Source organism: Neoarius graeffei, chromosome 14 (genome assembly GCF_027579695.1).
Source record: "Neoarius graeffei isolate fNeoGra1 chromosome 14, fNeoGra1.pri, whole genome shotgun sequence".
NCBI lineage: Eukaryota > Metazoa > Chordata > Actinopteri > Siluriformes > Ariidae > Neoarius > Neoarius graeffei.
Genome location: NC_083582.1, coordinates 61,586,554 through 61,611,378, shown reverse-complemented (window position 1 = coordinate 61,611,378; position 24,825 = coordinate 61,586,554). Strand labels below are relative to the sequence as shown.

General features: G+C 40.1%; 2 protein-coding genes across 4 annotated transcripts in view; one reads left to right on the top strand and one right to left on the bottom strand.

Annotated features, from left to right (window-relative positions):
- Window positions 1–1,239: 1,239 nt before the first annotated feature.
- Window positions 1,240–21,241, top strand: mbtd1 (mbt domain containing 1). 3 transcript variants are annotated; one of them, XM_060940184.1, is made up of 17 exons: window positions 1,240–1,416; window positions 2,498–2,696; window positions 3,155–3,288; window positions 3,401–3,515; window positions 3,643–3,725; window positions 3,831–3,948; window positions 4,108–4,242; window positions 4,334–4,422; window positions 7,835–8,069; window positions 8,214–8,269; window positions 8,377–8,481; window positions 8,583–8,730; window positions 8,824–8,906; window positions 9,105–9,339; window positions 12,334–12,405; window positions 12,783–12,926; window positions 17,923–21,241. In XM_060940184.1, the coding sequence occupies exons 1-17, from the start codon at window positions 1,396–1,398 to the stop codon at window positions 18,039–18,041; spliced, it is 2,091 nt and encodes a 696-aa protein (XP_060796167.1). In that variant the 5' UTR covers window positions 1,240–1,395; the 3' UTR covers window positions 18,042–21,241. The 3 variants fall into 3 exon arrangements, with proteins under 3 accessions (XP_060796167.1, XP_060796168.1, XP_060796169.1); XM_060940185.1 differs by lacking the exon at window positions 8,377–8,481; XM_060940186.1 differs by lacking the exon at window positions 12,783–12,926.
- Window positions 21,242–21,646: 405 nt separating this feature from the next.
- nherf1a (NHERF family PDZ scaffold protein 1a) overlaps window positions 21,647–24,825 on the bottom strand; it is a 67,456-nt gene continuing 64,277 nt past the window's right edge. Inside the window, exons 5-6 of the mRNA XM_060940190.1 lie at window positions 23,011–23,124; window positions 21,647–22,840 (exon numbers count right to left, since the gene is read on the bottom strand). Of these exons, the coding sequence (XP_060796173.1) occupies window positions 22,682–22,840; window positions 23,011–23,124 (273 nt within the window). The 3' untranslated portion in view covers window positions 21,647–22,681. The remainder of the gene's footprint in view (window positions 22,841–23,010; window positions 23,125–24,825) is intronic.

The following is a 24,825-nucleotide window of genomic DNA, read 5'->3' as shown; positions in this document are numbered from 1 at the left end:
TTTACAGTGCTCTTATTCAGAATGTAAGCTTGAAGTTGATCCAAGATCTCTCGTTTTAATGGTAGAGTTAAAAAAATTTTAATACGGCGTTGAATGTATATGTTTAAGATGGATAGAGGTTTTGACCACATCACTTAATATTTTACTTCGTATAAACAGCACATGAGCACTGTCCATTGCACTATTTTACTTTTTCAGGAAGCTACCATAGAACGATATTAATACAAGAGGGAATTTGCATTCCAATTAATTGAATTAAGCAATACTGAGGGGGAAGAAAACAAACCTTGTTATGGTATAATTATTGCCAGGGCAGAGGAAGCCGCAGAGTATTATGTATTCAGGAATGAATGAATGTACAGGTGTGTGTGTGAGATTTGATGAGAAATTAAAAAAGAAAAAGGAAAATGAGCAAATAAGTGTGTGTGATTTTTATATATATACACACTACCGTTCAAAAGTTTGGGATCACTTTGAAATTTCCTTATTTTTGAAAGAAAAGCACTGTTCTTTTCGACTATTCTAGCTAAATTCTACTAAATGTCTGGTTTTTGGTGCAATATCTCCATAGGTGTATTGAGGCCCATTTCCAGCAACTATCACTCCAGTGTTCTAATGGTACAATGTGTTTGCTCATTGCCTCAGAAGGCTAATGGATGATTAGAAAACCCTTGTACAATCATGTTAGCACAGCTGAAAACAGTTGAGCTCTTTAGAGAAGCTATAAAACTGACCTTCCTTTGAGCAGATTGAGTTTCTGGAGCGTCACATTTGTGGGGTCGATTAAATGCTCAAAATGGCCAGAAAAATGTCTTGACTAGATTTTCTATTCATTTTACAACTTATGGTGGTAAATAAGTGTGACTTTTCATGGAAAACACAAAATTGTCTGGGTAACCCTAAACTTTTAAATTTTATGTATAATATAAATAATATGAGGAGAGAGGGGTGTTATATATATGTGTGTGTGTATGTGAGGGAGATATAGAGGTGTGTGTGTGTGTATATTACACACACACCCACAAACGGAATGATTTATTTACTGCATCAGCAATCTCTATATGCTCTTTCAGTTCTTTTATAAAGGCTAAATTATTATTATTATTATTAGAGTCTAAATCTGAAACAGAAGTGTGTAGGTGCGAAGCTTCATCTCTGACTCCTCTGCAGTAAAAAATCGCTCACCTTATTTTGTTTGATCTGCTGATGACGACATCACTTCCGGGCCAATAGTAAACAGGCATGAGGGCGCATGCGCACTTATTCAATGACAATTGTTGATAATCAGCTGGAGTTATTTTTTTGCATTTGGTGAAATATTGGGCACGCGCCCCTGGCAGCGGGGCCTGCTGTACAGCATACTCACATTAGCTTTCAGTTTTACATGAAGGGCTAATGGAAGACGCAAGGGATTTGGTAGGAGAATTTTATATTCTGCTTGCTTCCTTGTTTCGCTTGTAAAATAGCCTGAGCTAGCTTGTTAGCTCGCTCCATTACAATCCTCTTTGTTTTGGTTGTCAGTCTGCAGCAAAGCTAACGTTAGCCTGCTAGCTAACTTAACCCGCCGAACGGCGCTCTTTCACTCCGAAAATAAACACGTTCATGTCCTGACATCCCTGCAGTGAGTGTTTTATTCTTTATTTTGCGTTTTGTAGAGCACATCAGAGCGAGGCCCATAGTGTAGCTCGTTTTGTAATGTTATAGCTAGCTCCATGGCTAACTGGCTTTAATCCAACAATGTTCACAACAAACCCAGGCGGCTGCTCAGGGAGCCTGTTGCGTGAAATAAGGACAATTTGTTCTGATTGAAATACTGAGAGAGGAAAAGTGCTTTCGGATGAACGCTGTTTGACCTGTAGATTGCATTTACTGAGCTGTAAAGGCTGTAGCTGAGCCAGTTTACTAACCTGCAAACATCAGTACTGTTAGAGTGAGTGTTCACCAGCACACTATTTACTGTATTTCTCATATCTGGGAGTACAGCTGACTGCAGTGTGTTTGCATTTACACTCCTCCTTTTCTGCAAACTACCAAGCTCTCCAGGACTTCACAACCTTTTTTATTATTTTTGTTTTATGAATAAAATGCAACAAATCCGATGCTGTTTGCGTTCAGTTTTATCCTGAGCTTTCATTAATGTGAACACAACTGGGCTTACAGTAGTAGTAATAATAATAAACTTTTAGGCACAGGGTTTCAAAAGCTGACAGTTATTTACATGAAAGCTGTGTGTAACAAATATAATAATGGGGATAAAAATATTAAAACTTACCGTGGTTTGTCTTGACAATTGCAACTTTAAGAAATAGTGTGGGAAATTACAATAACTCCGAGGTTGTATCCTCCTCTTAGAAACCATGCAGTTTGCTTGCTGACCTTTTGTCGATTGTTGACCTGCTTTTAAAATGGCCAGTCAGGTTTTAGTCTTTGGTGCTGGTTCGTTTATTTTAAGCATGCCTCCCGGACAGACCGGTTTACTCGAGCGTTGTTTTGGCAGGCTGAACGCACTTCACGGTCAGAAAGGAAGAGAAGAGACTCGTTTGGCATGTTTGACGGGTATGAGAGCAGCGAGGAGTCGAGCAGCAGCTCCAGCACAGAAGACAGCGAGGATGAAGAGCGCAGTCTTCCTGCTGGTCTGCCCATCATCAAGAACAATGGCCAGGTGTACACCTACCCAGATGGAAAAGCTGGCATGGGTTAGTGCAGATTTTCTTGTGTTCGTTTAGTGCATACTTAAAAGCAAAGCTCAACTTTATTCATCACACACTTGTGAAATTTCCTCTCTGCATTTAACCCATCTGAAGCAGAGAACATACACATGCACGCGCACACACACCCAGAGCAGTGGGCAGCCATGCTAACAGCGCCCGGGGAGCAGTTGGGAATCAGGTGCCTTGCTCAAGGGCACCTCAGCCCAAGGCCATCCCATGTTAACCTAACTGCATGTCTTTGGACTGTGGGGGAAACCAGAGGAAACCCACGCAGATACAGGGAGAACATGCAAACTCCACACAGAAAGGCCCTCGACGGCCACTGGGTTCGAACCCAGAACCTTCTTGCTGTGAGGCGACCGTGCTAACCACTATGCCACCGTGCTGCCCACTTTGCTTGCCTATTCTATTAAGTGCTTTTTTTTTTTTCTATGCTTTTAAAGCAACTTGTGAAATGTGCGGAATGGTCGGGGTCCGAGATGCTTTTTACTCCAAAACAAAGAGGTTCTGCAGCGTGTCCTGCTCCAGAAGTTATTCCTCGAACTCGAAAAAAGCCAGCATACTGGCCAGACTTCAGGTATGTCATGCTTACAGTCTTATCAAACAAATTTCAATGTGTTTTTTATTTGAATAGCACCTTTCAAACGTGTACGCAGTCATGATTTTCTGTGTTCTGTTCTCTCACAAAGGGGAAACCACCAACAAAAAAAGCAAAGGTCTTACAGAAACAGCCTCTCGTGGCAAAATTGGCAGCTTATGCACAGTATCAATCGAATCAGCAGAGCCCAGCTAAATCAAAATCAGGTAAGCCTACCATGATGAAAAGCATTAACGGCTTATCTGTTGGTTTTTGTTCTGGTTTTTTTTTTTGTTGTTGTTTTTAGTCAAAGAGACTTTTGTACATATTGTGTGTGTGTTTCATTTCTGGCAGCTATCCCTGTTGAGGGCTTCGACTGGGGTCGATACATTTGTAGCAATAACCTGATCGGGGCTCCAGTAAGCTGTTTCAAACATGTGCGTGTTGTTTATTAGCAGATCCTCATTCACGTCGACTGAAAATCATTTAAAAAAATCATACGAATTTCCTCAACACATGCTTGTGTACTCTGTGTTCTCCAGGTTCCCATGGGATCATTCTGGAGTGACATTACTGAGAGTGTGAGGGTCGAGGTTCTCAATTCTGACACAAACCTCTCCACCAAAGTTTACTGGATAGCAGAGATCGTTAAATTAGCAGGTAAAGACAGATTTTGGTTTCTGTGTATGTGTTGCTTTTAAATTGCTCTAATTGTGTGTGTGTGTGTGTGTGTGTGTGTGTGTGTGTGTGTGTGTGTGAGAGAGAGGGGTGTGGTGGTATAATGGCATGAATGATCCTTTGTATTCCATTCTTTTTCAGGTTTTAAAGCTCTTCTCCGATATGAGGGATTTGAAAGTGACTCAAGCCATGACTTCTGGTGTAATCTGTGCGTCCCAGAAATCCATCCTGTCGGATGGTGTGCCTCGAATGGTAAACCCCTGGTACCTCCTAAATGTAAGTAGTCGGTTGCCATGATGGAATGCGTGGAGTTAAGAAAAATTACCTGGCAAAGAGGTAATGCATTTAAATTTTCTTTTCTTCGTAGCAATCCAGCATAAGTGCTCTAACTGGAAAGCATTTCTCGTGAAGCGACTTACCGGAGTGAAAACTTTGCCACCTGACTTTGCTAAAAAGGTAAGAATGCTCCATCATGGCTTTTGTGTCATAACATCGTATTTGAGGAAGAGGCCAACGTTTTCAACTTGATCTCTATTTTCTCATATCTGTAGCATGTGTGTAATTATCATGGACAAGCAATGTTCATGTACTGAGAAAAGAAAGGAAAACTTGCTTATTCAACTCGCTTATAATGGAAGTCTTAGGCAGTTATTGGAGTCTCTAAATAGATTATATTACTTTAGTATAAATACAAAGGTGAGTTATAGGAAATCATGTGAGCTGATTGGTCGAGAGATTCGGAGTATTTCTTGATAATCGTCTCAAGTGACTCGGCAAAATAGCGGCCAATCACTTTGTCACCGTAAGTGAGGACAAATTATGAAAGAAAACAAAGTATTTTATGAGAGTCGGCATTAGGGCTGTGCCGATAGACGATGCCATCGTCCATCGACGATGGTGGTCATCCATCACGATGGAGAACCACCATCGTGATACCACGCCCCCTCCTGTCATAAACATGCATATACGGAATCATCTGGGCCTATTTAACCTAAAAAGTTAGTTTTTAGTTAGTTAGTTAGTTTTGTTTAAAAAAAAAAAAAAAAAATATATATATATATATATATATATATATATATATATATATATATCATTATAAAGTAATATCCTATTACCGCTTGTTCACGTAGGCTATGGTGCAGGGATGTGCTAGTGAACATAACGTGTTTACACAAATACAGTATGCTACTAATAATAAATTTCGACTTCATTTTTTAGCCTACACTATACTTTTAATGTAAAATTTGTCATGTTGTTCAAACAAATAGCCACTATTAACGACTTCAGTCGGGAAATATTGCACCTTATCAAACGGCAGTGAAGCGCAGACTTCGGCAGAAGTCAAATAAGTTTTAATCTGGTAAATAGGCCTACTTTCAGACTCAAAATGGTCCACTCTAAGCCATAATGTCAAACCAAATGGAAGAATGAAGGTGATTTCTGATAAATGTAAAGACAGTAAAAAAATATATATATATTAAATCATGATTTTAAAAGCTGGTGCAATAATTCAAACACTAATAAATTGGAAAAATTAGCGCGTTCAAGTGCGCACTAAAGGCCGAAACGCATCTTCACTTGATATGGTGTAAATAAACAATGAGTAATAGCTTAAGTGTAGTTTCTTCTCATAGTTTGAATACTAGTCTTTCATTGTTAGAGCAGATTAATATCTTGCCGTGATCAGTGAGTGCTCGGGGAGGTTCGTTTCCACCTGCGCTTTGTGCAGCTCATTTCTCCGAAGCCAGCTGTGTGCAAACGCAGTGTTGACTGCTCGGCAAACTCCAAACGCTCGGTCTGTACTGGCCCTCTGTTGCGCAAGCGAGTTGGTTATGGCCAGGTTCAAATTGTGCCCAAAACAACTTAACCACGGCCATTTCAATTGCCTGATGGCTGCGACAATATTCGCCCCGTTGTTATGCAGGCGATCTTTTTCTCCTCTATTTTCCATTCGGCAAGTGTCTCGCGCAATGCGTCTTCTAAATTGTCCGCTGAATGTGTCTCTGGCATGAAACTCGTCTGCAGGCATTTGGACTGCATTGCCCACTCTCGGTCCACATAATGTATGGTAGCTGACATATAGGGCATCATGTTGCAGCTGGACCACATATTCGTTATCAAGACCAAATATTCCACATCACCTAGCGCTTTTTTTCCTTTACGTGCCAAAGCCTCGGATGAGTATCTAATACTTTTAATAATAATAATAATATATTTAATAACGTGGTATTAAAATCCCCCCCCCGCCCACGATATCATCGTCCATCACGATGTTTGCACTGTAAACATCGTCGATGCCAATTAAGGGAACATCGCACAGCCCTAGTTGGCATAGACAAGTGACAAGTCTGCGCCACGCTTTTATTACATTTGCATGCTACTTTTGAAGAAACAAATGACTTAGTTAGTTATTAATCACCTGCATATTTATATTAAAACAGTTATCCGCCTCAGGCTCGGTGAATATTGGTGTATAATAACCTCAACTTCATCTTGATTATTATTCACCGATATTCACTTTGCCTTCAGGGAATAATTTTTAAGTAGCACACACTGAAAACTACAACCAATACACTCTAATAATGAAAGTCTTAGGATGAGTCAGACGTGAGAAAAACTTGTATTGAATCTGTTCTTATCAGGCTTTTTCCAGCAGTGTAACACTGCAATACAGTCATAAATAATTCCAGTTACTTACCTGAAGGTTACATGGCTTTCATTAGCCATCAGGCAGATACTTGGTAACGTCAAATGTTCTGAAAAATCTATTCTAAAATCTATGAAAGTACAAATGATACAGATTTATCTTCATTTCTAAATACCTTTAACTGAAAACTGAGCATTTCACAAACTTTTATAGCTTGTTTGAGTGGAGTTTCACGCATTCTCCTCATGTCCTCGTGGGTTTACTCTGGGTTCTCGGTTTTCCCTCATACTGCATGTAGGTGGACTTGTGACTCCTAAGTTTCCCGTGTGTGTGTGGGGTGGGGGGGTGGTACCCTGTGATGGATTAGCTTACTGTCCAGGGTGTATTCCCACCTCCTGTCCAATTCTTGGGATAGACTCTGCCTCCGCCACAACCCTGACAAGGATGATGCACTCACTGAAGATTAATTTTTATTTATATATACAGTCATGTGGGCGGCACGGTGGTGTAGTGGTTAGCGCTGTCGCCTCACAGCAAGAAGGTCCGGGTTTGAGCCCCGTGGCCGGCGAGGGCCTTTCTGTGCGGAGTTTGCATGTTCTCCCCGTGTCCGCGTGGGTTTCCTCCGGGTGCTCCGGTTTCCCCCACAGTCCAAAGACATGCAGGTTAGGTTAACTGGTGACTCTAAATTGACCGTAGGTGTGAATGTGAGTGTGAATGGTTGTCTGTGTCTATGTGTCAGCCCTGTGATGACCTGGCGACTTGTCCAGGGTGTACCCCGCCTTTCGCCCGTAGTCAGCTGGGATAGGCTCCAGCTTGCCTGCGACCCTGTAGAACAGGATAAAGCGGCTAGAGATAATGAGATGAGATGAGATATACAGTCATCCAGGTCATAAAAGAGAGCAACTGGACTTGCTTGAAGATTCTTGAAGACATTTCACGTCTTGTCTGAAAGGCTTGAACTGAAGAAGCCTTTCGGATGAGAGGTGAAACGTCTTCAAGCAAGTCCAGTTGCTCTATCTTACCACCCACAGAGATTAATTTAAAAAAATCGATTTTCTAAAGTTGAACTCAATTGTATTGTGTTGTAAAAGTCCACTACAGTTGTTGCAGTGGTTGCTGTTGTAGACTTTTGTTACCTTATGCAACATCTAAGGTGATTGTTTTGAAAAATGACCAACTCTGTGTATTTTTATTTATTTATTTATTTTTTGCCACTACCAGGTGCAAGAGAGCACACAGTACCCTTTTAAGAAGCTGATGCGTGTAGAGGTAGTGGATAAAACTCACCTGTGCCGGACGCGTGTAGCTCTGGTGGAGCAGGTGATCGGGGGCCGGTTGCGACTCGTCTATGAGGAGAGCCAGGATGGCTCCGATGACTTCTGGTGTCACATGTACAGCCCACTCATCCATTCCATTGGCTGGTCAAGGAGCATCGGACACCGCTTTAAAAGATCTGGTGTGTGTGCACGCATGCGCTCACCTCCTCTTAGAGCTTTGATGATTTCATTAACAGCAGTGACTGGGCTCATGTTTTGGAAATTTAAACACTAAAACACATGCTTTTGTAATGTTGTTATAATATATTGCCCATCTTCTCTAGAGGTGTCAAAGAAAATTGAGGGACTGATGGATGCCCCTTCCCAGTTATTTCTAAAGGTAATTTTCTTAAAATTCTAACGATAAACTGAATCTTCTTCATGTAGACAATTTTCTGACCAATCGCAGAGAGAGATTTTATTAATTTCTCGTCTTAACATGATCAGGTGAGGGATGTAGACCAGAGTGGTGAGTGGTTTAAAGATGGCATGAAGTTGGAGGCAATAGACCCTCTGAATCTCTCAGCTATATGTGTCGCTACTGTAAGAAAGGTAATAGCACATAGCTTAACGGAGTCATGCATAAATTATAGACGGATTGTATAAATGGAAATGTCCTCCATTAATTCTTGGACTTGGGTTTCTTCTTGTAGGTGTTGGCAGATGGGTACCTCATGATTGGGATTGATGGCTCAGAAGCAGCAGATGGCTCCGATTGGTTCTGCTACCACTCCACCTCTCCCTCCATTTTCCCAGTGGGCTTCTGTGAAATCAACAACATTGAGCTCACACCTCCAAGAGGTAAAAGCCGTTTCAGGTGTTCACATTTGCAGCTTTCTGCCACAAATAACCACTTTGTATTAGCTGAGTTGTAAATCTTGACCTGATCCACAGGGTACAACAAACTGCCATTCAAATGGTTCGACTACCTCAGAGAAACATGTTCAATAGCAGCCCCTGTGAAGCTCTTTAACAAAGTACGTTTATATACAGAACACAAGAATACAATGCAAGTTATTACCCAATACTCGGTGCTTTTCATGTGTGTCTGCTTTTGGGTTTATGCCATTAAATGATTTTGGAGGATTGCAGATAAAGTGGGTGACACTTGCCGTTTTAATTTGTGGGCCACGTTTCTTCTCATCTACTTAAGCCTTTACGTGTGCCATTTTCAGGAGGTCCCGAATCATGGTTTCCGCGACGGCATGAAGCTGGAGGCGGTGGACCTGATGGAGCCCCGTCTGGTGTGTGTAGCCACTGTAACCAGGATCGTCCACAGACTCCTGCGCATTCATTTCGATGGCTGGGAGGAAGAGTATGACCAGTGGGTGGACTGTGAGTCTCCAGATCTTTACCCTGTAGGCTGGTGTCAAGTCACCGGCTACCAGCTACAGCCACCTGCCGCACAGAGTGAGTAAACGTTACACAATAACTGAGTTACAGGTGCTTCAGAAGCTTTGGTGTCAAATGCTGTGATGGAATTTTAATGTCATGTTACTATGTTAAATTACGGGTTGTTTTACAATCAGCGTACAAAGTTTGTGTCACAGGGGTCCAAAATTCAAATTGATTCAAACTGGTTCTTGTACCGGTTTTTAAGTGAAGGACAAGTTTAAGAACAGATTTCAGGTAATTTTTTGACGTGTGTATGGTAGTTTTGTGTAATCCGCTATAAGATAAAGAAAAGTAGCAAAAATGTTATCAAAGACTCCTTGTCAAAAAATATCTGATAGAAATAAAATTCCAACAGTTAAGAAATTAGTAGTCCATAACATTCACCTAATGCTATAGCATGTTCATGAACTATTTAGGTTTTTTTTCTTGTGTAGTCTGCAGACCTTGCACAGCCTTGTCCATTTGAGTGTCACCTATTTCTTTAAATTGACAATACAAAATTCATATCCCTTGAATAGTAGTAGGAACTATTTTTTTTATCTTAGCAAAGTAGTCCTTACCCATTTATAAATCCATATTAAAAATGATTTATGCATGGGTCTCCTAAACATTTGTGACCTTATGTCAAAATAACTGTCCTCTCTGAGACATTTTGTCTCGGAGAGGACATTTTTTTTGACAATTCAGAGTCCACGGCTTCCATAGTGCTTTTAAATATAAGGCTGTAAGCTTTGTGTTCGTTGTCTCTAACATTTATGTCCCAATATCTTGACCACATTTTAGGATGAAAATAATCATTTTAGATATGTTATTTTATATTGAAAAATTAGCTGTCTCGGAGAGGACATTTTTTTTTTTTGACACAATTACATACTAATTTGATCAAAATAGTCTGAAAACTTACTGGCATTCAACATTAAAACTTAACTATGTTTCCAATGATATGGAACCAAATATTTGTTTTATGGTATAAAGAATGATTTAAGTGCATCCCTTTTGGAGCTACCTGTGGTCAAAAAAGCACTTTTTCTAAATGACTCGAGTAATTTTGCTAAATATGACATATATTGCCATACATTCACCAAAAATAACGTTATCACCAAATTTTTTTTTGCATGGTAAATAGAGCTATCACAGGGCTACAATAAACAACCAAGTTTATTTAGTCAAGCCTTTTGATATTGAAAATAAGTGTTAAATGTGATTTTTAGCTTGCGTACCCTGATTGTAAAACAACCCTTACCGTAGTGTGCATTAATGAATAAAAATCATAAGGAATTGCACTTGGAGCACATAGTCCATTTTAATCGAACCTTGGTGTGTTCTTGTTGCTGTGGTGTTGATATAGTAATTGTATTTGGTTAGACACCCTATTGATTCAACACGATTCCATTAACCTGACTGTAGGAAGCAAATCATTCACATGCATAATGAGTTGGAGCAGCTTTCTAATCCCTTTAGGAAACTAAAAACCCAAAACTATCCAACAAACCCATAAGCAACCCTTAAGAATGGGTGTTTTTGCTTTCTTGCTTGCTTATGGATAGGCTCCGGCTTGCCTGCGACCCTGTAGAACAGGATAAAGCGGCTAGAGATAATGAGACGAGATATTCAAAGGTATTTAAGTTATTCCACGAAATTGAGTCATACATGAGCTGATCGCCGACAAGGCGCGTAGCACTGAGTCGGCTCTAAGCCGTGTACAACGAGATGGAGTTTTATTCTATCCGCGTTCACTGGATTTTGAGAAACAGAGCATTTTTTTTAAATTTTTTTTGTAAATTCAATAAATTAAAACTTTATACAAAGCATCTGACAAAATCATTTCCGCTTAGAATGTAAACAAAGTGGTGAAATGATGGTAACAATTTGCAAAAAATGCTATAGTAATAATTCTTGAAAAATAAGAGATGTTCTTACCATCAAATGCTTTTATTCCATATTTTGTTGCTTTTTTTTTTTTTTTTGTATTTTTTTGGGGGTGGGTTGTTTTCAAGTAGAGTTTTTGTTTCGTCCTCGGTTGGTTCAGCAACACGCTCCGCCATTTTGGTTTTCTCTACTCACTGTATATGAGCTGATATCCTAGTAGTAGAGTAGCTAATCAGAGCACGCGATTGCTCATACACTACCGTTCAAAAGTTTGGGGTCACCCAGGCAATTTTGTGTTTTCCATGAAAAGTCACACTTTTATTTACCACCATAAGTTGTAAAATGAATAGAAAATATAGTCAAGACATTTTTCTGGCCATTTTGAGCATTTAATCGACCCCACAAATGTGATGCTCCAGAAACTCAATCTGCTCAAAGGAAGGTCAGTTTTATAGCTTCTCTAAAGAGCTAAACTGTTTTCAGCTGTGCTAACATGATTGTACAAGGGTTTTCTAATCATCCATTAGCCTTCTGAGGCAATGAGCAAACACATTGTACCATTAGAACACTGGAGTGAGAGTTGCTGGAAATGGGCCTCTATACACCTATGGAGATATTGCACCAAAAACCAGACATTTGCAGCTAGAATAGTCATTTACCACATTAGCAATGTATAGAGTGTATTTCGGATTAGTTTAAAGTGATCTTCATTGAAAAGAACAGCGCTTTTCTTTCAAAAATAAGGACATTTCAAAGTGACCCCAAACTTTTGAACGGTAGTGTATCCAGTGAATGTGGATAGAGTAATGGGTATTATTTCTTTTCAATTTAAGAATTAATGCTGTCTGTGCTCAGGTGATTTTATGATTTCTGTACACATTTCCGAACAACTTTTGCAAGTATGTTTTTAACCCTGCCCCTTTCCACTCGCTTCTCATCTTTTTCTTTTGCTCTATATAATTGTGTTTAATCACAGCAGATGGAAAATAAACTGAAATTATTCACTTCAATCTGATTTCGACTAGACAGATTGTGATCGTGAGAGAGCATCTTTATCCGATCAAGAAGTCTGTTAGATTCATTGACGATCGGTGAATAATTAAGACTGTGTGTGCATTTTTGTATTTTCTTTTTCTTTAGCCACAAGGGAAACACCACCTAATGTGACAAAGCAGAAAAAGAAAGCTCCACAGTACAAAGGACAAAAGAAAAGTAAGGCACTTCTTCTTTTTCAGCCCACTTTCCTTCTACTTCCCTTTTCTGTTCACTGGCCACTATGTGTGGGGGCGAAAGCTTGTCCATCAGGGTGTCCTCCTGCTCTGCTCCTGGTCTCATTTGGCTGCGTGTTGAGTGGTGGCACCAATTCAGTGGTGAGAGATGCTAAGGAGAGTTCTGGGAGGTGGGGGAAAGCTAATCAGTGGGTGGAAAAGTGACAGGTTCGTTCGGCATGGTGCTCAGAAAACAGTATATAACGCAGTAAGTCATTTGACATCAGGGAAGGAAGGTGAACAGGGTAGTTTTGAGAAGTGGAACTCTGCAGCATGGCTAATGTAGTAACGTGGGTAACTCCAGTGTGGCTTGGTGTTTAGAGAGGAAGATTCCAGTTGGGAGGAGGCCGCTCGGGTTTGGTGGGTCTCTGAGGAGGAGCAGTTTCTCAGGCGATGAAGAACAGACTCCGTCCCTTTACCTTCCCCACCCACCTGGTGTGGAGCGCGATCGCTCACTCAACTCAGGTAATTTCATTCTTAATCCCTCAGGCCGGGACTCCTGCTGTGTTCCTCACATCGACGTGCTCGGACGTAAAGCACAAAGAACAGGCACAGCTTGTTGGTGCAAAGTTGTTTTATATAATATGGGTTGCATGTCATTAAAAAGGCCATAATGTACAGTGGGAAGTGTTTCATTACACACTGCTGGAAGCCTGTGAACTTAAATATTCCCTTAAATACTGCCCAATGAAAACAGCGTCTCATCGGTTTTATATAGTGGTGAACCTCATCATCACAGCTTGTAAATGTTTGGCAATAAAGTTAAACTGAGATCACGTTCAGGATTCAGTTGTAAAAGTTTCAGGTTGCGCCTGAATGTGTAAACCTGATAACAACATGGATCTTGTGCAGACATTAAAGTACTCCAGCATTTTTAACAATCTACACAAGTAGTGAGTCCATGTACAGATAGCAGCCCTGTAGAGGTGTGTATCAGGACTGGAAGGATTAGTCAGAATTGCTTTAGGAGGAGAACCAAAACGCAATCCTGTACACGCTTCTTACTTTTCAGACTGAAGCAGGACTGCGAACCTGTTTTCTCAATACTCGCTTATAGAAGTCTACAGGCAGTTGCTGAGTTTCATCGATAAACGTTGCTGCAACATGGCATGAACTCGTATCTACAGTCATAACTACAACACTAATAATAGTCTTGGTGTGGTCGTGTCATGTCTCGGATATAGTAATTACAAAATAATAGCTCGGCTTCTCCTCAGCACCGCTCTTCTCACTGAACTCAAATTAGTAATTCTTGTTTAAAGGAACAGTCCACCATACTTCCATAATGAAATATGCTCTTATCTGAATTGAGACGAGCTGCTCCGTACCTATCCGAGCTTTGCGCGACCTCCCAGTCAGTCAGACGCAGTCAGACGCGCTGTCACTCCTGTTAGCAATGTAGCTAGGCTCAGCATGGCCAACGGTATTTTTGGGGGCTGTAGTTAGATGCGACCAAACTCTTCCGCGTTTTTCCTGTTTACATATCTGAGCTCCGTATCAATGCGCTGCCGAAGCGCGCAGAAGGTGTTAGTACGCCTGTCATTATAGTGCGGACTTTCCATAGCATAGAAAATCGCTACGTTTCAATTTGTGTAACTGAACTTGTTTCATGTCACTGGTCATATAAACCTATGTAAACAGGAAAAACGCGGAAGAGTTTGGTCGCATCTAACTACAGCCCCAAAAAATACCGTTGGCCATACTGAGCCTAGCTACATTGCTAACAGGAGTGACAGCGCGTCTGACTGCGTCTGACTGACTGGGAGGTCGCGCAAAGCTCGGATAGGTACGGAGCAGCTCGTCTCAATTCAGATAAGAGCATATTTCATTACGGAAATACTGTGGACTGTTCCTTTAAGAACACGTCACACCTTCAATTCACTTCAAAGTTAATTTGTATAGCGTTTTAACAGTAACTGTTGTCACAAAGCAGCTTTACACAAGTCTGGATGTAGGTTTAGATCGGAAATGAGCAAGCCAGAGGTGGCAGTGCATTAAACCTTGATAGGAAACGGACTGAAAAACAGAACAGGTTCTCATCTGGGCGATGCTTAAACGTCTTTCAGGCAGAACACCAAATGATTTGATTTTTTTTTTTTCTTTTCTCAGGAAACCTGGGGTTACTGGATAAATGAGTTTTAATAAGAATGTAAATAGTCTTAAGTGGCGGCACGGTGGTGTAGTGGTTAGCGCTGTCGCCTCGCAGCAAGAAGGTCCTGGGTTCGAGCCCCGGGCCCGGCGAGGGCCTTTCTGTGCGGAGTTTGCATGTTCTCCCCGTGTCCGCGTGGGTTTCCTCCGGGTGCTCCGGTTTCCCCCACAGTCCAAAGACATGCAGGTTAGGTTAACTGGTGACTCTAAATTGACCGTAGGTGTGAATGTGAGTGTGAATGGTTGTCTGTGTCTATGTGTCAGCCCTGTGATGACCTGGCGACTTGTCCAGGGTGTACCCCGCCTTTCACCCGTAGTCAGCTGGGATAGGCTCCAGCTTGCCTGCGACCCTGTAGAAGGATAAAGCGGCTAGAGATGATGAGATGAGATAGTCTTAAGTTGTAAGCTTGTAGTTACACTTATTCAGACATGATGTGAACACACACATTTAGTGCGACTCTGACCTGACAGAATGTCGTCATTTATACAACAGTTAGTGTGATTGGTCGAGCGGCGTTCCAAGAGTGCTGTATCTCACGTAACGGCACTGGGACTGTGTGTATCACTCCACTCGTCTGCGTCCTGAATGTAAAACTCCGCTTCCTAGTTTGAAACAGTTACTACAGTAGTGTTCATGACCTCATCAGCGGACATGGCAAATGATACTTTTTCAGGAATATAACTTAGCTTAAAAAATGAAAGCTCATCAGATGAAGATGAAAAGGAAGAAGGCGATGCCAGTTTTACCAGAAGCACCTTTTAATGGGGACGCACAGATCATTGTGAGCTAGCCAATGTACAATAAAGCGAGCGTGGCTTCTTCAGAATCTGTTTCTACTAGCGGAGCAAAAATAAATAGCCATACTATGTCCAAAATGTCACTAACTCAATATTGATTTCTTTTTTATAGATCTGCTGTATAAAAGCAGCATCACACAAGAGGGCATGCTGTTACACCGAATACCAGCATGACTGTGATTTAGCGACAGCACTCGACCTGCAGCCTCGTGCCTACGACTGAATCACAGCTGTGCTGATATTCAGTACATCAGCACTCTCTCACACATGATCTCATCTCATCTCATCTCATTATCTCTAGCCGCTTTATCCTTCTACAGGGTCGCAGGCAAGCTGGAGCCTATCCCAGCTGACTACGGGCGAAAGGCGGGGTACACCCTGGACAAGTCGCCAGGTCATCACAGGGCTGACACATAGACACAGACAACCATTCACACTCACATTCACACCTACGGTCAATTTAGAGTCACCAGTTAACCTAACTTGCATGTCTTTGGACTGTGGGGGAAACCGGAGCACCCGGAGGAAACCCACGCGGACACGGGGAGAACATGCAAACTCCGCACAGAAAGGCCCTCGCCGGCCCCGGGGCTCGAACCCAGGACCTTCTTGCTGTGAGGCGACAGCGCTAACCACTACACCACCGTGCCGCCTCTCACACATGATATTGTTTTTAAATGTGGTTTTACTTTTAATACTGGTAGTAATTTCAGTTCCTGAAGGTTTTAGGGTGTAACTCGGCCAGAAGTTTCTCCCATCTTTGAAAGGATGAATTTTAGATGTACAGCTAAATTTCCCCATGCATTTTAATAACCTATTAACATCCTACAAAAATGCATGTTTTAAATATTAAAATGTTGACTTTATAAACAACTGGCCTGGGATGTTCATTACAGTATAAGCGAGTTTGGGGTAAGCAGGTATCTGTTATTAAATGTCCAAATTGTTGTCACTGCCAATTGTACGTACACATGGAGCAGAGACTGGATTTTAAAAATGCTGGAATATCCCTTGAACTCGATCCTATTTTAGTCATTTCCTTATCACTTTCCTGCACAGTGTCCATACTTATGGATAGTAAATTTTAAGGCGTTGTTTGAGAGAATGGATAGGCAGAGGGGATACAGCTCCTCCAAATCACTTTTTAATTTTACATCCTGATTTCTGTTGCTCTCTTGGCTGCTTGGCAACTTTCTAGATAAAACCAAATGTACTATATTTTCTGCCAGACTCCAGTTAAATACCTTGGCTGTGGGTGTTTTTTATTTAATTTTTTTTAAATTAGCTGCATGCTGCAACAATCCTAAACCATGATAGTTTTGTCAATTATTATGTTTGCTTAAAATTTTTAAAAATTATTTTTGCTCATTGTATTTACTACACATGAACAATTTTACCTTTTAAAATACATAACTAGAAAAGGTCAAAATACAAATCACATTAAAACATACACTACCAGTCGACACTTTGGACTCACCTACTCGGTGATAAGTTTTTCTGTATTTGGGCTATTTTCTCCATTGTCGAAGAGTACTGAAGACATCGGAACTATGAAAACGTACGGAATTATGTGGGGAAACCAAAAAGTGTTAAATGTTTCATGTTTTAGATTTTTCAAAGTATTCACTGTTTACCATGATGGCGCTTTACACACTATTGGCATTCTCTTAACCAGCTTCATGAGGTCGTCACTTGGAATGCTTTTCAATTAACAGGTGCCTCGTCAGAAGTTCATCTCATCTCATCATCTCTAGCCGCTTTATCCTGTTCTACAGGGTCGCAGGCAAGCTGGAGCCTATCCCAGCTGACTACGGGCGAAAGGCGGGGTACACCCTGGACAAGTCGCCAGGTCATCACAGGGCTGACACATAGACACAGACAACCATTCACACTCACATTCACACCTACGGTCAATTTAGAGTCACCAGTTAACCTAACCTGCATGTCTTTGGACTGTGGGGGAAACCGGAGCACCCGGAGGAAACCCACGCGGACACGGGGAGAACATGCAAACTCCGCACAGAAAGGCCCTCGCCGGCCCTGGGGCTCGAACCCAGGACCTTCTTGCTGTGAGGCGACAGCGCTAACCACTACACCACCGTGCCGCCCTCTCGTCAGAAGTTAATTAGTGCAATTTCTTGCGTTCTTAATGCTTTTGAGATCAAACAGTAAATAATAAATATGCAGTAAATAGCCTTATTCCATAACTGTAGTAATCCATGCTATGTCAGGAACCGCTCAGCTAAGTAAAGAGAAACGACATCCATCATTACTTTAAGACATGAAGCATCTTTCTTTTAATTAATAAAAATAAAGAACTATGGAATCAGAAGGGATGTCCAAACTTTTGACCGGTACTGTATGTAATTATGCCTGAAAGGGTTGAGATGATTTAAAATGAAGATGTATGTTATCTGTATTTAACTTGAGCATTTGGTATTGATGAGTTTAGCAGGTTCTACTGTCTGTGTATAGTAATAAGGAATTGTGCTTCTGTTTTGTGTTTTTGGTTCAGAGGCCACGCTGCAAATAAAGGAGGAGACTCCAGAGGTGGATGAGTTCACCTTCTCCCAGGGCACATCAGACCAAGAGAGCAACGGCTCGGGAAGTTATTACATCAAACAGGAGCCGTGAGCGTCAGCCCTGCTGGAGCCTTACCTCACTGCCAACAGCACTGGAAGAGCCCGTTCAGAGTGACACACACACACACACACACACGGCCTGGGAGAACAGGGTGACCTTACTTCCTCTTGCACGCCAGGTCCTTTTCTTTTCAGGTAAGAAAAGCTGATGAAGAGACAGTAAAGTGGCGAGAGAGACGTAAAGGGGATATTTCCTGACTTTCGTTTGATCAGTTTGCCAGATGGACTTTTTCCTCAGTGATCATTGTACTTGAAGTTTTCATAGCTGTTTGGGTTTTTGTTTGTTTTTGTTTTTTGTTTTCTTCCCCCCCCTGTAATATTTTCATTAACACCCCTCCCCTCCTCAACCCCAAGACCGTGTGTCTCATGCGCTGATTTTATTTCAAAAGCCCTTTTATTTGGATGGGTGTGGATTTTGTAAGAGCAGTAAAAATCTATATTGATAAAGTATATCCATATATGTATGGCATATTAACTAAATAATAGAGTAGTGGAGTAAAGGGTTAATAATCTATTGGTCATAAACCTTCCTGGTAAGAAGAGGTATAGCCTAATGGAAAACACTGTCACATTTTGCACTACAGGGATGTAAAATTAAATGTATATCAGCCTGTGAAAATGTTGAAGTTACAGCTTTATTGTATTAAACAACAAACAAATGTACAATATGTATAGTGGCTGACAAGTCAACCATTTAGAGAGGGGATATTTGCTCTAATCAGCATTACAATATGCAAGAACATTTATTTGATATGAAGCCAGTGTTGATTATCTCTTGATCTCGTACATGGAGCCATTTTTCTATACTGGTTTAAGTATTTTATGAGCCACAGAATAAACAAAAGAAGAACATGACATTACTAGCCACTCAACACTACTTCGCCATGATCTTAAACTCGCACAGCAGAGACTTTTTTTTTTTTCCTGTATCACTGAGATGCGAGATCCGAGTTCATCCCTGAACGCCATGACAGTTTACCAGCCTCTCTGCTTTCGTACTGAACCAATGAGTGATTACGCTCCTATCCTGAGAGCAATCGTCGATCTGATGTGTTCGAATCTGAACATTCATTCTAGAATAAAGGTTTTTTTCGTACTACCTCTTTAAAATGAATTTGAAACCTACATCGGCTCATGGGTTCACGTGTAATCACGCCGCTCTTGCTCGGTTCTTTAACCATCTTCCTGCAATAGCTAGTTTTCACTTACCATTGGAAGGACTATAATTCACCATATGCAAAATGAGTTTATAAATTCACATGCACCATATATTATACTTTACAAGTAACCAAACATTTATATTTGTTACATATTGTGATATTGAGAGTCCTTAAAATTGAAGATATGCAATAATACAGTAATGTTGTTTTACAATGTCTTATTCTTTAAAAAAAAAATATATTAGAACACATAAATCTATACTTACAGTCTATAAACCTAAATCAGATACTCTTACAATATGTTGTAAAACTGTGATGATTTTGTAGAAGCTAGACTTTCCCTCTTATGGACTATGTTGAGTGTTCTATTAAAAAAAAAAAAACAAAAAACAAAAAACAAAAAAACAAACAAAAAAAAACAGCAACAAAAAACAAGCGATATTGTTTGCATAGTGATTTATATAATTCTTCTATTAATTATAATCTCTATCAGTACCAGTGAGGCTGTTGGTGAATTTCTCAGGAAATCTTGTATTTCATTGGCTTTTTATTTTTTTTTATTTCCTCATATTACTGAATCCAGTTTCCATATTGATGTGAACATTTTCTTTCATTTGCAGTACCTCATAGAATAATACAGAACTCAGAAGCCAAACGAAATCTTTCTAAAGCCCGGTCATGCAGAGCCACAGCACTGCACCGTCCTGCGTTGTTTTTTTTTTTTTTTTCTGCGTTCGTGCACCTGACGAGGATCAGGTGTGTGTCGAGGAAACCGTGAAACTGTGCAGTGCTCTGGCTTCTCGTGCAGACTTGCTCATATGGACCGCATTCCACTCTCCTGTTTTTATTCCCTCCAACCCTCAGTGTGCCAGTTTCAAGATTTTCACCGAGCTAGATGTTAATCATTTTGGTATTTGTATTGTTTTCAACTCTATGACATCTGTTGAAGCAATAACATGATGTGCTACAATGTTGTCATATTGGTGTGTTGTTTTTTGCATCAGTGGTTGCTTTATACATTTTGTGAAATTTTTTATTTTATTGCTTTGCTTCCATTCAACTGTACACTTGTGGCTGTCTTCGAAAGCAGTCTCAGTTTTCTAGATAGGCTATTCCTCAAAATCATAGCATCAGGATTACAGTCAACACTGGTTTGATGTCAGCTCATAATTTTTATTTTTTTTTTAATTATTCTTTTTTCATTTTGACCAAATTCACCTAATTGTCTGCATCTATTAAGACATGACTGTTTCAAGGCATGAGATTTTTGCTGCTACCCTCAAATCAATTGTAACACACCCTAATGCACAACTTCACCTTTAAAGCTAAAAATTGTTTTCTCCACATCAGATGTGATGCCTTATTTGTTTATTCAATATTAGAAACGTTAAAAATGTTTCTAGTTAAAAAAAAAATTAATTAAGGGATAACAATGTGCAGTAGATTGATAATCATCAGTGCATGCAGCAATGTGAGAATCCGAGAAGACCAGCGCTGTTCTGGTATCGAATACTAACACGGGTTTTTGTGATATTTCTCCCTGTCCTTAGTAATGACATCATGGTGCTATATATTTGATAAGTCATTCGCTTGATCTATGAGAGGAAATAAAGTCCGTAATTTTAGGGTGGAGACTGAACGTTAAAGTGAAACCTTAAAAAAAAGAAAAAAAAATTTAAAAATGAAATTGTGTATTTTTGGATACAAGTAGCTGAATTATTTGTAATAATGAAAACTGAACTAACATTAGCCCTCATGGTACATTAGAGGTGAGGGTTTGGGGTTTGTAACTTTTTTCATAGAGTCTGTACATGTTCTTTCTTTTGTTTCCTATGATCCTTTGTGCTGTGATTATAGGATTTGATAGCTTCTAATGTATATAGTTCAAATGTGTGTGCGGGAGTCTCTTGTTGGTTGAGAACATGTTAATTTGTTTACAAGCATTGCAAACTGTTTTCCGCATGGCTGTGAAAAATGTATCTGTTGATTTTTGACAAACATTTTACACTGAATTAAAGGATGCTTTTAAAAAGTCTCTTCCAAAGTCTTATGAACAATCGGAGAAGTACAGAGTAACGTGGGAAAGTCCAGGAGGATGAGAAGACTTCTGCTTATTCCGACATGAAAGTGCACACATTGCTGTTTTACTTTAAAAGTGGTGCGTGTATTTTTTTTTTTTTAGATCATCCAAGAGCTAGTCTGTTTAGATATTTACATAAGCTCTTCGTGATCTTTAATAGACATGAAGCGCGTGGAGAAACGCATTGGCTGAAATTCCTTATAAGAGAAAATGTAACTAAAATGATGTTTTAACACCGTTTCCTTAAACATGCTTTCTAGAGGAAAAAAAAAATACTGCATAATTTTTAAACCCGGGCTCATTCATTAGTGCATTTAGTGTTGTAGAGCCCATCCACAAATGAAATTCAAGCAGACGTTGCATTTCTTTTATTTTATTTATGTATTTATCCAGTCAAGCAGAGCCTGAACCTTCAGCTAAAGCTGCTAAAGACAGTGGTTTTTTTTCTGAGGAATGTTCATAAAAGTCCTTTCATTTCTCTAAATCAAACTAACAATTCTAAACCGAACGTAACTTGCAACCATAATAAAAAAATTAAAACAATGACACTGCTTTAAACAAACAAAAAACCCAACGCTAAGCTCTTTCATCAGAAGTACAATGTGCTCTATTACTATGCATGATAGAGTATGAATGTGATTATTAGATCATTAAAACTAATTTACATAAATCTTATGATTTAAAAAAAGTGCTTTTCTTCCTTCAGTCAGAAAATTAACCACATGTTCCATGTTAGTCAGAGGGTATAGCTCAGTTCCAGGGATTTCCCTATAGAATTTGATTTACAGCTCTAACTTAAAAAAAAAAAAAAAAATCCTTTCTGACTAGATCACAGAGAGGAAGCTTTCACACCACACAGCTTTAAAAACTGCTATTCTTAACAGTAATATTAGGGGTTAAGATTTTTCTGAACATTATTTCAATGCATGTACAGTATAATAAACAGTGGTGCTAATAAACACCTTTATGAACAGCGTGGACAGGAAAGGAAGTGTGCATTAATTACATCTACACTGTACATAAAGTAATATCAAATCACAAACCTGATTATCAGTTCAATAAAATCTCTGCAACGTTCAATAAAACCACAAGTGACAAAATAACACTGGCTTTAAATGTACATTTGAGGGGTGTGTGTGTTGGGATGGATGGATGGATGAGACTAACAGAAATTAGGGAACCAAAAAAAAAAAAAAAAAATATCCAGCAATTAATTCTAAAATGTGATTTCACACCTTATTAATTCAGGAAAAGTTGCTTTTTCATGCATCCCTTCTGCTTAACAGTTGTCTATATAAATCAAAGGCTCTGGCCTCATGAGCGAGCCAGAAGTGTGAACTTTATAAATAAAGGAAACAAAAAGAAGTGATAGTGGTGGAGAAAGCTGCTGCTTTACAGATTGCTGAACACCTCGCTCCTCTTGCTCCAGTCCATAGGTGGCGCTCTCTTGTTGGAGCGTTTCTGGTGCGCGCGCTCTTTCGCCTGCTGCAGGGAAATGTTCAGATCCAGCGATGAGGCTGCGTTTGCACTCGTCTTCTCCACTGCCTTCTCCTGTTACACACGTCAGCGTTAACATCACACGATGGACAACGTAATGTAATGTTGCTGTATCCAACAGTCAACATTTGCAAAACAAACAGTGTGCTGTGATGATAATAATGATGACGGTTTTGTACGTGCGTGTGTGTAAAAGAGAGAGAGAGAGAGACACACACACTGACCTGTGAGGGGGGACTGCTGGCCGTCTCAGCAGGGATTGATGCAGTGGAGGAAGCGCTGGATGGGGTGGGACTCGGTGACGCCGGTTTGGCTTCCTCAACTGTTTCCTCCTTCACCTGCACAAAAGCAAAGTCAGATCATATCTCACAATGACAATCACACCACTGAACACTGCTCGAGCGTCACACAACAGATCCACTAGTTGTCATGTACACAGCCAAATACAATATCGCGTGACAGTCAGTCAGTCAGTACAAGGCCCTTTTTACATTTTAGTTAAACCGCATTGTTGAATCCTCAATCCTGATTGGTTGGAAGGTGTTGATTTGGTAAGGAATTAAAAAAAAAAAAAAACACCCACCACCAGCAGGGCTTGCTGTTCTAGGAAAAGAATCATCAAAAATGTTATCGATTCCCTGTGTCCGATATCACTCACTCGTTCACAACTCCCTACATAGGGAATTACCATATAGAGGACTATATACTGAGCTCATTGATAAAAATGTAAAAACGCTTTCGGACACTACTCCGTTGCACCGTTATTTACGTCATTACCGTCGCACAATTAAAACGTGCCAGATCAGTCGGCTGGTTGGTTTTCAAAATTATAAATACATACGTGTATTTGTGATAAATCCATATTATACTGAGCGTATTTCCCACATTAATAAATACAAAGTACCTGCAGCTTTCAGTTTTTTTTTTTTAAATCAAGGCTGAATACTTTCTTCTTTGCCGCTGCCTTTTATTAAATCAAATTTGAGGTTTTTGATTTGATTTTCAGCGCAACCGCAATGCATGATGGGATATATTGCTTTGGTTAGTGACCATCGGTTGTACACTACTTTTCGTGATGCATTGTGGGACACTGAGTGCACTACATAGGGTGTAAATAATTCTCACTATACATTCGGAAAGCACTACAAAATGGCGTCCTCACTATATAGGGAGTGATTTCGGACACGGGGATTATTTCTTATAACAGCATTCTCCAAAGTGTTACATTTCTGTTATACCACAGCAATTTGCCAACAGTTACAATTTTCCATTTATTAAAAAAAGCCACGTCATGCGTAACAGTTAATCACTTTTCTCATGTTTAGCATAAAGTTCCTGAAGACTCTCCCTTATTGGAAACCTACTAACCGTTACAAAATCACTGACACTGGAGACTCCTATACATTTTTAAAAAAACATCTCCTCAAAGAAACCTTCACCATATCAACACTTGGGAGCGGAGGCAGAACACTAATGTATTAGAATGAGCAATTAACATAAACCTGTGATTTGCAGCTGCACTGCTTTTAGAACTGATGTTATATATATTAAAAAATAAAAAAATTCTTTCTGACCAATCAGATTTCAGAATTCAACAGCACTGGGGTAAAATTTCTCTCTTACATATCTTTCTTTAAAGAGGTACTGCACACTTAAGTGTTTTTTGAGCTGTAAACTAAATGATATGACTGTCCTGTGATGAAACACATCAACGCTGGTGTTAACAGTGGCAGATTTAGGTATGGCGACATGGACAGCCACCCAGGGTGACATTTTGCTAGGGGCGGCATGGAGCGCCCGCACATTTTTTTTTTTTTTTAAAAAGGGAATGTGACATTTCCGTAATTGGTTTTCTATCACTCATTTGCACGTCGTATCAGAAGAAGAAATCAGTGATATCATGCAAATTTGTGGGTCCATTAACCTCGTTGGAGTGGACTCCCTGATTCTAGCTTGTGAACTAGGCAGGCCACTGTCTGTTCTCTCTCTCACTCTCTCTGCAGAAGTACGATATGAGGAGAGCACCAGGACGCCATACA

Coding starts and splice junctions, on each gene's coding strand:
- mbtd1 (XM_060940184.1), top strand. CDS start 1,396: ATGGAAGACGCAAGGGATTTG. Junction 4,243..4,333: donor ACCCCTGGTACCTCCTAAAT/GTAAGTAGTCGG, acceptor TTTTCTTCGTAG/CAATCCAGCATAAGTGCTCT. Junction 8,482..8,582: donor GTGTCGCTACTGTAAGAAAG/GTAATAGCACAT, acceptor TTCTTCTTGTAG/GTGTTGGCAGATGGGTACCT.